The sequence below is a fragment of the Felis catus genome, chromosome C1 (genome assembly GCF_018350175.1).
Source record: "Felis catus isolate Fca126 chromosome C1, F.catus_Fca126_mat1.0, whole genome shotgun sequence".
Taxonomy (NCBI): domain Eukaryota; kingdom Metazoa; phylum Chordata; class Mammalia; order Carnivora; family Felidae; genus Felis; species Felis catus.
This window is the reverse complement of record NC_058375.1, coordinates 213,162,766-213,176,998: the sequence shown is the minus strand read 5'-3', so window position 1 is coordinate 213,176,998 and position 14,233 is coordinate 213,162,766. Positions and strand designations below refer to the sequence as shown.

At 44.1% G+C, this 14,233-nt stretch overlaps 1 protein-coding gene across 10 annotated transcripts in view; it reads right to left on the bottom strand.

The window, feature by feature from the left end:
- ARMC9 (armadillo repeat containing 9) overlaps positions 1 to 14,233 on the bottom strand; it is a 148,101-nt gene that overhangs the window by 107,489 nt on the left and 26,379 nt on the right. For 8 of the 10 annotated variants that reach the window (XM_019838848.3, XM_006935682.5, XM_006935684.5 and 5 more), the window contains 2 exons: positions 9,387 to 9,544; positions 2,552 to 2,650 (listed from right to left, as the gene is read on the bottom strand). In XM_019838848.3, the coding sequence (XP_019694407.3) occupies positions 2,552 to 2,650; positions 9,387 to 9,544 (257 nt within the window). The remainder of the gene's footprint in view (positions 1 to 2,551; positions 2,651 to 9,386; positions 9,545 to 14,233) is intronic. The other 2 variants (XM_019838849.3, XM_045034606.1) reach the window with 1 other exon arrangement.

Sequence of the window (14,233 nt, the reverse complement as noted above, 5' to 3'; positions counted from 1 at the left end):
CTGTGTGTATGTGTGTGTGAGTGGGGGAGGGGTAGAGAGAGAGGGGGGACAGAGGATCCGAAGTGGGCTCTGTGCCGAGAGCAGACAGCCCTAGGCGGGGCTCAAACTCATGAACCGTGAGATCATGACCTGAGCCAAAGTTGGACCTTTAGCCAGCGGAGCCACCCAGGCGCCCGGGGCAGTTAATTTTCTGAAACTCCGATGTCTCTTCGTGCTTTACTGACATTTAAAAATGGCGGATTCCCCACCGCCACACACGCACAAATGGCTGGTTCCCGAAGTTCTCTGCAGGCTACAATCCCCGGGGCCGCATCCTAAAGCACAGACTGTGCAGCTTCCATAACCACGTGCCCATGTGTGGTGCAGCCACCACAACCAACGGCTCTACGAGACTTCCGTGAGCAGCTGGGCGATGGGGTCAAGGACACTTGCTCTCCACCATGTTACTGTGTCCTTTCTGTGAAGATCCACAACAAAGCTGACAGTCTAAAGGGGACAGAGAGCGCATCAGTGGCACAGGAATGGTCTGTTTGGGGAACGTGACTCGCAGGGACTCACTTTGCTCCTGGGCTTCCTAGGTCGCATGTGCAGGCCGTATGTTGTCTTAGATGCAGTGAAATACACGAATATGTGCAATAAACACTACATAAGCATCTCTCTTTCCTCCTAAGTATATCATGTAACTGCTCATGTGCCCCTGTTGCACGGGCCGCTAGGAAGCTCAGAGCTGGGTGTGTGCCTGCTTCTGCGGCCATACAGCAGCTTCTGTTTTGTACTAGCCGTAGCCACGGCTTACTTGTGTTGTCCTACCCTCATTTTCTCTTAACCACCATTTCTGCCCCCCTCCCCGCCACCCCGACCCCAGCATTACTGAGATGTAGTTGACATATAATACTGTGTACTTTTAAGGTGTACAAAGTGATGAATTGATACATGTATATATTGTGAAATGATTTCCACAACAAGGCTAGTTAACACATCCATCATCTCACATACTTTTTTGTGTGTGGTGAGAATGTTAAGATCTACTTTCTTAGTAACTTTCCAGTATATGACACTGTTAACTATAGCCACCATGCTATCCATTACATCCCCAGAACTTACTCATCTCATAACCAAAAGTTACACCCTTTGACCAACATCTCCCACCTCCCCCACCTCCCAGCCCCTGGCAACCACTACTTTACTTTCTGTTTCCGTGAGTTCTGGCCACAATTTATTTCTTTCCAATTTCTCATATTTGTGTTTTCTCAATAGGCTGCTTCAAACCGACTTGAGAATGAGCTAGCTTAGAAATTTTTTCTTAATAACTAAAAAATGTCTCTGTTTACGAAGACCCTAATATTAATGTGCAGACCCTTCTTCCCCTTAATTAAAAGCTGTGGCTCTGACCCATGGCGGCAGGGGGTGGGGTGGGGGTGGGGGGGCGGCTCGGGATCCCCTGGTGCTTTCTTCCCAATTGTACAGATCTGGCTCTACCATTCAGCCTGGGGCCCAGGCAACAGGCTGGGGTGAGCCCCAGGAACACGGGTTCGAGACCTTTGAAAACATCCTGAGGAGACATGGGTATACTCATGGTTAAGAACCCCAACTCAACACCATCTGCCTCCAGATGAGCTGTATCTTAAGAAGGACACGATATCACCTATGTAATATTTTGCCTTGGGATGCAAACCCTGAATAGAATCGTGAGAAAATGTGAAACACAAAAAGAGAAATGTCCTGTTTTTTTAAACAGGGGAACAACTGACAAAATTGGAAAATGCACAGATTAGGTAAGAGTATCATAAAATATTAAACTTACTGAAGTGGATCCTTGTACATGAGAATACTTCTAGTAAGAAATTAACTCTACACTGAAGTATTTAGGAGTAAAAGGCCATGGTATATGTAATTTATTCTCAAATGGCTCAGAAAGCAGACTGTGTGTGTGTGTGTGTGTGTGTGTGTGTGTGAGTGAGTTTGCCTGTGTGTGTCCGTGTGTGTGTAGAGAAAGTAAACAAATGGGTAAAATGCCAACAGTCACCGAATCTGGGTAAAGGGTATACAAGCGTCCTTTGTGCTATTTTTGCGATTTTTCTCTAAGTTTGTAGTTATTCCAAGGAAAAAGTTAAATGAGAAAAAGAAGAGAGTGCCTGCTTCGACTGTATAGCTTCCAATATGGCAGTAATTTCTTAAAAAAAGAAAGAAGTTTCCTTCCTTTCCTATTGATTTGATAACTGTTACCAGCCCTTGGCACCAAAGGGCTCCAAATGGAAGAGCAGACCGTGCCTCTCTCCCACCACGCCTAGGAGGCCAGCTCCCAGCTGCTCCCTCTTCAAACACAGCGTTCTTTTCCTTCTGGGAGTTTACGGACCCCTGAAGCTAGCTGAAATGCAGATTCCTGAATGTTATTCTCCCTCGCCCTTTCATTTTTTGTTGTTGTTTTTGTTAGGCTAAAGTCTATTAGATCATGATCTGAGCTGAAGTTGGATGCCCAACGACTGAGCCACCCAGGCGCGCCTAGGCTAGTTTTAAATTCGGGGCGCAGACCCGGGGCACAGAGCCTTACCGTCCCAGGCCGCGTGAAGTCCACGCTGTGGGCCAGGCTCTGTCGCATCTGGTTACTGAAGAGGCGGACGCATACGCTCTGCAGGTACTCCGGCGTGATCTGCAAAGAGGACAGGAGGGCGGCTGGTGAGAGGCACGAACCCCTCCCCCCCCCCCCCCCCCCAGGGACAGCAGGGGCCCCAGCAATGATCAGAGCTGTCCCTTGCTGGGCTTTCTGGAAGGTACAGAGATGGACTTTTGCATTAACCCAGGGGTTCTTGGGCACTAAAGCCCTGAGCCTGACAGAAAAAAACTGCTAACGTGCTACAGGTATGATCACGGCCTGTCATATTTTAAATTACCTAATTCCAGTAGATGTACTCCCACCGTCACGCAAAAGGAACGGACTTTAAACCGTTTGTGTGGGCGTGTATGAATTCAAGCAATCAAGTCAATCAGGGGGCCAACAGTGTGGTAGAAAGAATGCTAGCCTTCAAATCTAAAGATCTGGGCTCAAGTCCCGGACTTGGGAAAACCAGCAGCTCCGCCCCTTGCCTTGTGACCTGTCGAGTGAAATGAACTATGTCTGCCTCTGTGGGTCATGGTGACAGGGTGAACGAGATGACACGTATGCCTGGCACATGGCCAGGTGGCTGGGTACGTGCTTACTGAATGAATGACGGAGGCATTTGTATCGAGTGCCTGTGGGCGGGAGGCTGCTGCCGTCCCGTCAGTGCCACTCTATTCTGGCCTTTCCGGCTGCTTCTCCCACCGGCTCATTAGCTACTGTGACTCAGGACTGGCTTACAGCCTCTCAGGTAGTAATCTCAGGATTTGTTCTTTTTCATTTTACATCTTTCCTTTTTATAAAAAGAATGCACTTTCCAAATGCGCAAGTGTCCCAACCTCTCCCCAGTCCCATCCTTCCCTACAAACCAATCCCTGGAGGTAACTATTAACCGCTTTGCTCTCTTCCAGGCTTTTTTCTATGCCTGACAGTGGGAGGGAAACCTCCCTTTCCTCAGCCTCCTGATGCCGAGTGGTGACCCCCCACATGGTCACGTGACTGGCCGCTACCCCACCCTTACTCAGCTGTCCCCACGCGAGGCCCCCTCCACCCATTCATGGGTTAGAAAGCACTGGGAATGTGGACCGCATCCTCTCCTCTCCTTGGGGGACTCCGTCCACCCACTGGAAACTTCTGGTCTGCTTCAGACACATCAAAGGCCCTGTCCATCCATGGCAGATGTCTGTGCTCATCCCTTGACACTCAGCTCTGTGCGCAGCGACTCAGACAAAGCAGCACCCCATCTCCAGGGGGCACTTCCCCCATCAGCCCGCGTCCGTTTCCTCTGAATGTCCACAGTAGCGAAAAGTAAAGGTTCCTTTTTCATCCTGTATTTTTAACCTTTCCTTTTACGACTTTTCATTATCTACAACCTAAAAACACATCCAAATATATTTCATATTTAAAAAGTACCTTCCCCTTCCTCCACCCTAGGTCTCCATCTATCAACCACCCTCCCAGTATTCTTCCTTCACAGCCAAGGTGCTCGAGAGAACAGCCCACATTTCCTGTCTCACTTCCCCTGGACCTCCCAAAACGCTGCAATTAGGCTTCTAGACGCATCAGTCTGTGGAAACTTACGTGGCAAAGGCCATCACCACTGACCTTCTATTATGTCAAAATCATTGGGCACTTTTCAGTTCTAGTCTTCTAAAGTATTCGGTGGCTTCCGAGACTTTGCATAAACCTTTTACTCCTGAAACTGTTTTCTCCTTTGACTTCTGGAACTGCTACCAGAACCAATTCTTTAACAAGCAAATTTGACTATGTCACTTTCTTGCTTAAAACAGGTGAATGAGGAAAGGACACAAATAGACAGCAGACTAAGTATAAATGGCCAACAAATATATGAAAATATATTCAGCCTCATGCATAATTAAAGAAATGTAAATTGAAACATTCAGAACACCAAGTTTTACTTCCCAAACTGGGAAAGAGTTCAAAGTATAATCGTGTCTAGTGTTGGCAAGTGTGTGGAGAAATAAACACAGATACAGATAAACCCCCAGGGATTTGGGTAGACGTCGCTGAAGTCTCAGGAGAAATCATTTGGCAACATTCATCAAAATGTTAATGCCCATAACCTTTGACCTAACTATTCCACACTTAGGATCTTACCTTACCTGTTTTCAAAGGTATACAGTATATAGAAGAATGTTCATTGGCACATTTTTTTGTTATAGCAAACAAAATCTAAACGTTCACCATCAGAGATCTGACGGATTATAATTCGCTCTTACAATGGCATAATGTACAAGCCTAGAAAGGAATGAGGGCTATGTGGCCATGTGGAAAGATCTCCAAGATATACCGAAAGTAAAATAGCGAGTTTCAGAAGAATAATGGGTCATATGATCCCAAGTATACGTAGGCCGCATGCAGACATGCACACACACACACGCCTATGCCTAGAAATGTTCTAAAATAGGACGCAAGCAAATGTTAATCTTGAATACCAATAAAGAAGTGACACTAAGAAACCGTGTGGGAGGGGGCTTTTGCTCCTTACTATAGACTACTCTGACTTGTTCCAATTTGTTACCACAAACGTGTATTTTTTTTACATTAAAAACAAGCCAGTTAAGGGGCGCCTGGGTGGCGCAGTCGGTTAAGCGTCCGACTTCAGCCAGGTCACGATCTCGCGGACCGTGAGTTCGAGCCCCGCGTCGGGCTCTGGGCTGATGGCTCAGAGCCTGGAGCCTGTTTCCGACTCTGTGTCTCCCTCTCTCTCTGCCCCTCCCCCGTTCATGCTCTGTCTCTCTCTGTCCCAAAAATAAATAAACGTTGAAAAAAAAAAAACAAAAACAAAAGAACAAGCCAGTTATAGGGGGGCCTGGGTGGTTCAGTTGGTTATGCATCTGACTTCCGCTCAGGTCATGATCTTGCGGTTCACGGGTTCTAGACCCGCGTCAGGCTCTGTGCTGACAAGCTGGGAGCCTGAAGCCTGCTTCCTGCTTCCGATTCTGTGTCTCCCTCCCTCTCTGACCCTCCCCTGCTCACGTTCTGTCTCTCTCTCTTTCTCTCTCTCAAAAATAAATAAACATTAAAAACAAACAAACAAACAAAAACAAGCCAGTTACAAGTCTAGTCCCCGCCCCTGCGGCCCCGCCCCATCTCTCCCTGCCTGGTGGTCTGCGGGCCGCTCGCGCACTCCAGCAGGAGCTCACGTGCCCATCTCTGGTCAGCACGCCACCCCTGATGTCACATCGACTCTGGCTGTAAGAGGCACACCAGGATTCTGGTAGCTATGTTTTAATAGGAGAGAAGGCAAAGGAAGGCGAATACTTTTCTTTTTATTTCTGTATTGTTTGAACCTCCTAATCAAGGGCATGTCTTTGTCAACAGAGGTTATAGAAGCCATGTTTGTTTTCTTTCTGATACTTTTCTGTATTAACGTCAACACATGCTATTATTAAAACTGAAAAAAGAAACAGTTAATTTAAAAAGTCCATTTTTTTAAGGTATATATTTCAAAAGCCCCTCACTAACTACAGGACAAATCAAGGGCTCCTAAGCATGATCTACAAACCTCCCCATGATCTTTACTGGCCCATCCTCTCTGCATCCTCTTTCAGCATGTGGCCACCACCCCAGCTAATAGCCGTACCAGGCAACTTTCAGCAGCGTGCGGGCTATGATTTCACACGAACGGAGAGGTTTTCAGCGCAGGATACTAAAACATATTAAAAAGCTACTATAGTAAAAAACACAATGCATTAGTAGCTTAAGAATAGCCAGATCAATGGAAAAAATTAAAATCCCACTACATGATAAAGGTAGCCATTCAAATTAGTGAGGAAAGAAGTAAATAGCTCTGGCTCAAATGGTTATCTTTTTTTCTGGTAGGGGGGATAAATTTCTTTCTTAAATCATCTATCAAAATAAAGTCCTTGTGGATTAAAGATTTAAAAGTAAAATTAAAACAAAACAAAACGACCAACAGAAAAAAATTAATGTGAATATTCCAGCTCCTTTAGTGGGAAAAGCTCCTTTATTAACACTTTGAAAAGGCAGGATGAACGAAGGGAAAAACTGATAAAATGATTTGACAATATAAACATGTCAATTTTACTAACTTAAGAAACACTAATTTAAAAACCAAAAAGCAAACTAAGGAAAACATTTACAAAAGATGAATTCTGAATGGCCTGTGTCTTAACAGGGATGCCCACATCTGTAGCCCTGATTTCCCCCAAACCTGCTCTACCCCAGGCCTTCCCCATCGCGGCCGGAGGCACCACTGCCCTCCCACAGCTTAGGCCAAACACCTGGAGTCATGCTTGACCCCCAAACCCCCGCCCAGGTCCAATCCAGCACAAAACACTATCGGCTCTATCTCATAACACACCCAGAGGGGCACCTCTCTGGCTCTGGCTGCCATCACCACCACCACCACCAGGTCTCCCCTCGTGACCACAAGCCCCTCCTGCCGGTCTCCCTGGTTCCTCCAGGCCTCCGAGGACTGTTGTAAAACAAAGGCAGGTAATCCTTCCACAGCATGCCAGACCACGCCACCCCCCTATTCCACTCCCCATTTACTCATAGTAGAGCCACATCCTAACGATGGCCCTCGGGGCCCTGACCTGCTGGGTGCTGCTCCCTGTCCTTCACTGGGAGAGGCACACGAGAGGCACACTTCTGCTTTTGGTCCTTTGCATCCTCTTCCTTTGGCCTAGAATTCTGGGAGAATCCCAGAGGGCTGCGAAACGAATTCCCTTACCTCTTCCAGTGAAGCTCCCCCTGCCTGCCTAGTTAAAATTGTCCCCTGCCCATAGACACACGTACTCTGATCCCCTCCACCCTGTTCCTTTTTTTCCTCACAACGCTTGTCATTTTCTAACACACGACGATGTCATTTATTATCTACTGCTTATATTTACTATTTATTATTCTCGCCCCTACTGGAACGTATGCTCCCTGAGGTCAGGGATCTTTGTTTTGTTGTCTGACGTATCCCACAGGCCTAGAACGGGGAAGGCCTGGCACATAGTAAGCTTGCAATAAATCTGCATTCAATGAATGAGAAGCATATAAAAAACGTTCACTGTCATGTGGAAACAATGTGAGATACATTTCAATCCTGAGACACTACTTCTCAAGGATCAAATTTACAAATACAAATACAAATGCTGCAACAAATACAGGTGTCCTTTTAATACTCAAAGACAGGACTGGCAAGGATATAAAGATAAGGACTCCCAGTGGAACCAGACCAGCAAAACCTTCTTGGAGCACCTTAGCACAGATCTCAACCTCGAAAATCAACTTTAAAAAAATATAACAGGGGCACCTGGCTGGCTCAGTCAGTGGAGCATATGACTCTTGATCCTGGAGTTATGAGTTTCAGCCCCATGTTGGGTGTAGAGATTACTTAAAATGAAATCTTAAAAATAAATAAAATTTAAAAATTTAAAACGTAACAGAGGCTCATCTCCTCCCGCTATATTTATAATTTGTGAAAGTGAAAAGCTGGAAACAACCTCGATGTCCAACCTGGACATTAATACGAAGCGCAGCACTGCTTCACGATGGACTTGAGCCGCTAACGGTGAGGCTCGTCAAACACCTCATGTCTTCAAGAATGCACGATGCGGTATTAAGGAAAATAGAAAACTTTGCCTGAACCAGAGTCCGTCTAGTGCAGCCAAGCACTGCGACAAATGTGGAATGTTAACAAGTGTTGTTACTAAGTGACACGATTGCAGGTAATTTTAATCGTATTTTTGCACAGTTCTCTATTTTTAAAATTTTCTATAATACATATTATTTTATAGTCATATTTCTAAGTCACTAAAAAATTTTTATTTTATTTTTTAAGTAATATCTACACTGAACCTGGGGCTTGAACTCATGACCCTGAGATCAAGAGTCACATGCTCTACCAACTGAGCCAGCCAGGTGTCCTAATTTTAATACACGACCTTACACCGGCAATAAAATTATACAGAACCTAACATACACACAAGAGCACAAAACTGGAGAAATGAGAATGAGATCAATAGACTGGATCAATGTCAATGTTCCGGTTGTGGTACTGCAACCTAGTTATGCAAAATGCTACTCTTGGGGGAAACTGGGCAAAGCGTGCCAAGCCTCTCTGCATTATTTCTTAAAATTGCATGTGCCGATTATTCCACTTTTAAAGAAAATGTACATTTCTACAAAGGGATTTTATTATACTTCTAATTTTTTAGTAAGTGAAACACTAGAGTCATTCCTATTAAAGTCAGGAATAAGACAAGGAGGCCCATTATTCGATAATGTCCCGTAGTCAACAATGCCACTATGCGAAGGAAAAAGAGTCATTACAAATAATGAAAACATAATATAAAACAAAACAATCAGTATCTGAAGATGATATGACTGCCAGTCTAGAATACAGAGGTATCAATCAACAGAATCTAGCAGATTAATAGAGGTCAGAAAGGTGGCTAGATATAAAATCAACATGTGAAAATCCGTAACTTTCTTTTATAGCAGCAGTGTATTTCCCCCTCGTTTTTATGCCACTCCGTATTATTTTTTTCTGTTGCCAGACAATTTACCGTTTGCCAATGTGAAGAGTAAGGTAGAGAAATAAAGATGCCAGGAAAGACGGACAAAATACTGTGGGCAGCACAATCATGGGCACGGAACGTTGGCGTGGTCTCCTTTGTACGTCTGGCTTTGTGAAGCACGGGGGGCAGGTGTCACTGGCCGGGAGAGGCCAGGAATCCCATTAGCACAGCCCAGGCCCTCAACACTGCTTTAGCTCCAAACAGACACGCAAGCAGGTGCGGATCTTCCTTACCATCTTGCCACTGACCGTGGCCTCCAGGGAATCCACCAGCTCTGCCGTGACCCCGATGAGATTGTGGTAGTCTGCCTGGATCTTATTGTACCGCTTCAGGTACGTCATTGACCTACGCTCGGCTTCTATCAGCTGCTGGTGGAGCTGCTGCGACATTTCTAGGAAGACGATTTACATTAAAGCAAAACAAAACAAAACAGTAAAAACGAAACAAAAAAAACCCCACAAAATAAAAAATATACTCTTCTCAAGGCAGTATTGTGCCTGCTTTCAGAATGTTCTGCAGTCACAATGAACTTGATATTATTCGTGTTTAACACTTTCCTTCTGGGGCACTTGGGTGGCTCCATCAGTTGGGTATCTGACTTCGACCCAGGCCATGATCTCACGGCTGTGAGTTCGAGCCCCACATCGGGCTCTGTGCTGGCAGCTCAGAGCCTGGAGCCTGCTTCGGATTCTGTGTCTCCCTCTCTCTCTGCCCCTCTCCTGCTCACTCTCTGTCTCTCTCTCCTTCAAAAATAAATAAATATTAAAAAAAACAACACTTTACTTCTATTTCCTGACACATTTAATTACAAAGTGCTTTGTGACCACTGATTTTCAATTTCTGGTCTCTGGTAGTTCAACTGAATCGTCACTGGTTTTCCTCACACAATCTATTTCCTTGACGGAGCCCCATGCAATTTCTTGTAGTTGCTCTCTCTGTGTAAAAGACACAAACTCAGTATTTCTTCCAGCTTACAGTTTGGGTGAAGCAAACCTACAGCTTTTCCTCTGTGTTTGCCCCGTGAGGTTGTCTGGAGGTAATCTGTATCTGCAGGCCAGCCCTTCATTTTCGGTAAAGGTTAGGCTACTTGCCTAATGCTGAGGAAGCTAGAATCCAGAATTAGGCAAGATTCAAGGTGCTCCGTCTGCCAGCTTGATAAAGCACAAACCACCCCACTGGGCCCTAGAGCAGGCAGCCTTGGAAGGTTCCAGGGTTCTCTTCTGGGACTCTGCACCAGGGACAGCACTTGATGGCCAAGCCACCCTGGACACAGCCGGAATAGCGAATCTTATCCAGTGTCAGCACTCCTTTGGCCCATCTTCCTTTTCCCCCTCCCAGAAGGCTAAGTTTGGATGGAAGGAAATGACGATGCCCCCAAACCCAAGTTAACTACTCTTGTCCTAATTGGGCACTGTCATCATTTTAGAACACATTTCATCCATGCACTGAGAGATTTGAAAACCCTAAAGACCTGGGCTCAAGTGGCTACTCTACCACTTTCTGATGGATAATCTTGGGCAAGACGCCTAACTTCTCTGATCTCATTTCTTAACCTATAAAACGGGGATGATGATAATGACCCTGAAGAGTTATTGTGAGGATTGTACAGCATAGGGAAAACAATCAATAATACTGTAATAACATTATATGGTGACAGATGGGGACTACACTTATCCTGACGAGCACTGAGTAATGTACAGAACTGTCGAATCACTATGTAGTATACCTGAAACTAATACGACACTGTATTTCAACTATACTTCAACTTAAAAAAAAAAAGCACACATACAAAAAACAAGTTAGTATGAGAATTAAACAAACAGATATACTCAAAGTGCCTAGCACAATTCTGGCCCACAAGAGGCAATCAATAAGTAATAGCTATTATGGAAAGGGGTCAAAGATTTCCTAAATATATTTCCATACAAGTAGACAACTTGAAAAAACCAGGGGTTAAACCCTAAAGCCACAGTATGCAAAATTTGAAACATGTCAGAATCATCCAAAAGTAAAGATAATCAAGCCTCACCTTCAGAGACTGATTTTATGGATACGGGGTGGGGACTGAGAAACTATATTGTCAACAAACTCTCCAAATGGCTCTGATGCATATCACAAGTTTGAGCCCCACTGTCCTAAATTATCTATTCCTCTTAATTTGTGTTCTAAATAGCTATGAGGATCACGCGTGAACTGTATATCAATTACAATTATGTGTAGAAGTCAAATATTTTAACGATTAAAACCTCAAATATCACATAAAAATGAACTAATATTATTATTTAGCATCCTTCAAATCTCAGTATTAAAAGATAACCTTAAAAAGTTCTCAGGCCATGGGGTGTCTAGGTGGCTCAGTTGGTTAAGCATCTGACTTTGGCTCAGGTCATGATCTCATGGTTCATGAGTTCAAGCCCCGCACTGGGTGAGCTCGAACCCCACTTCGGGGGCACTCCGTGCTGACAGTACGGAGCCTGTGTGGGATTCTGTCTCCTTCTCACTCTGCCCCTTACTCAATCATGGATGGCCCCCCAACCCTGTCTGCTCTCTCAAAAAAAAAAAAAAAGTCATCTGGCATGAATTTACATCTAGCACTTGAAACTTTGGAAAACATCTATGGAAATCATTTGTCAAGTTTTTTCTTAAATATTATTAGGGAGAAGGAAGGAGTCACTACCATCTTCCTATGCTAAATAGTATTAAGGCTTTTTCATATGTACAAAATTCCAAATTACATAAACCGGAACATCCAACTATAAAAATTCTACAGGATAGTCATAATTCTACTTCATGGCAATGACTATTAGAGTACCTGTGCAATCTTTCTTAACATGTACCAAGTAGCAGATGATGAAGTACCAAAACCCATTAACCGGGGCAAATAACCTCACAAATCATCAATATAAAAGTCCCCAAATTGGGGCACCTGGGTGGTGCAGTCAGCTGGGCATCCAACTCCTGATTTTGACTTGGGTTGTGATCCCAGGGTTGTGGGATCGAGCCCCACGTCAGGCTCGGCACTAAGCACAGAGCCTGCTTAAAATTCTCTCTCTCCCCCTTCTGCCTCCTCCCACTCTCCGCTGCTGTGCTCTCGAAAGAAAGAAAGAAAGAAAGAAAGAAAGAAAGAAAGAAAGAAAGAAAGAAAGAAAGAGAAAGAAAGAAAAAAAGTGTCCAAAGTTGTCCCCTCGAAAGAGGACTGCACAAAGGAATTCTCCTCAGAAAGTCACTGTGCAATTAACTAAACGTAAGGGACTGCTTGTGGCACTTTTGCCTTAGGAACTCAGAATTGGAATTTATGACAGTGTCAAAATATGGCACACCTGAGGAAAAATACCTAACTGCCAGCAGCCACAGAAAGGAGAGAAGCAGGCAATTGGGCTGAAATATCTGTGACCAGTTCAAATACACCATTGGACAGAACAGCCTGTGGTACAGAGATGTCACCCAGAGGACACCTTAACTGGCTACAAACAGGACCTGGCCATTACTGTTAAGCGATTCGGCTCCAGCTCCAAGATCTCAACTTTATGTCTGAGAGTAAAAAGAACTTTCACTCTTTTTTCCTTCTCAAAAGTTTCATGAGACAAGGACCACTAAGCCAAGATCCCTTGCCGTGCAAGAGCTCAACTTTGAGTGGAGAGGTGTTACTAGAAATCCCAGCTTATATTAATGAAACTGAGTTATTTCATATTTCACAACTACTTACATAATTTGTACAAAAGTCCAAAGAAGTACTTCCCTAGTTTTAAACAAAGAGATATATACAATTAAAAGAATGTCAGTTAAGGTCACAGAAAGTTTTCCGATAATTCCAGCATCCAGTGAAACACTAAAAAAAGTGATGGAGTTCTCCCTCCATGGCCAAGCCATCAAGTTGTCTCTCAACACTTCTACTTTAAATACGTTGCCTTTTTTTTTTTTTTTAAGAGTGGATGAGATTTAACTTTAGAGACCCGTTTGTTCCTCAAGACAAAATGATATATTTTAAATACATGGGACTATTTTTCTAACATCTAAAAATCTGAAATCAATCACTCTAACTTTATAATATGACATACTCTTTCTTCTTTGTATTCAGATATAAATCAGCTTTGCTATTTTGCTAATCCACAAGTACCGAATAAAGAAAATTATGATGTAGATGTATGAATATAGATCATCATTTTAAAAATACCATTTAGGGCTCTAAACTCTAGAAAAACAGTCAGTTGCTCATTTTCTGAAGACGTCAGATCAATGGATGGCAGAAATGCTAAAAGATACCATTTCTTTACCTTTTTATTATTTTATTTATTTATTTATTTATTTATTTATTTATTTATTTATTTATTTAATTTTATTTTATTTTTTGAGAGAGAGCGCATGCGAGCAGGGGAAGGGCAGAGAGAGAGGGAAAGAGAATCCCAAGCAGGCTCTGTGCCATCAGCATAGAGCCCACCGAGGGACTCAAACCCATGGACCTGGTGATCACGACCTGAGCTGAAACCAGGAGTCAGATGCTGAACTGACTGAGCCACCCAGGCACCCCTCTGTACCTTTTTTGGATGGCTAGGTAAAATAGTAAGACAATATGCTGTATTTCCAACCTGAGTTTTTATTCTAAGTACCATTTTAAAATGTAATTCCTTTTAAGAGAATTTTCTACTCCAAGCACTCTTCTTGCCTTCTTCAAAAGCTTGTGGAAATCTTACTCATGAAACCTTCCTCTCAAGATACGCAGAATAATGATACTGCCCAACCATTCAATGTAAAAAACAACACATTTGTTTTTTAAGTTGTTTTTTAAGACCAGAATTCAAATAAACGGGGAGCATGTCTGCGCCTTGTGGTCACTGCAGCAGTAACTGTGGGAGGAGGGGACAAACTGGTGACAAGGGGCTGTCACGACATGGGGCCTGGGCCTGCGCCCCTGGTACCAGTGCCCTGTGGAGCTCACCTCTGATCTCCATGGCAATACTGCATCATGGGGCTTATTCAGCCACGGACACACGCTGCGCCTGCCAGGCTCAATTCCACCGACATTCTGCTTGGCTAGCCTCAGAAAACTCAATTAAAATCAAACCTAAAGAGGGCTCACACA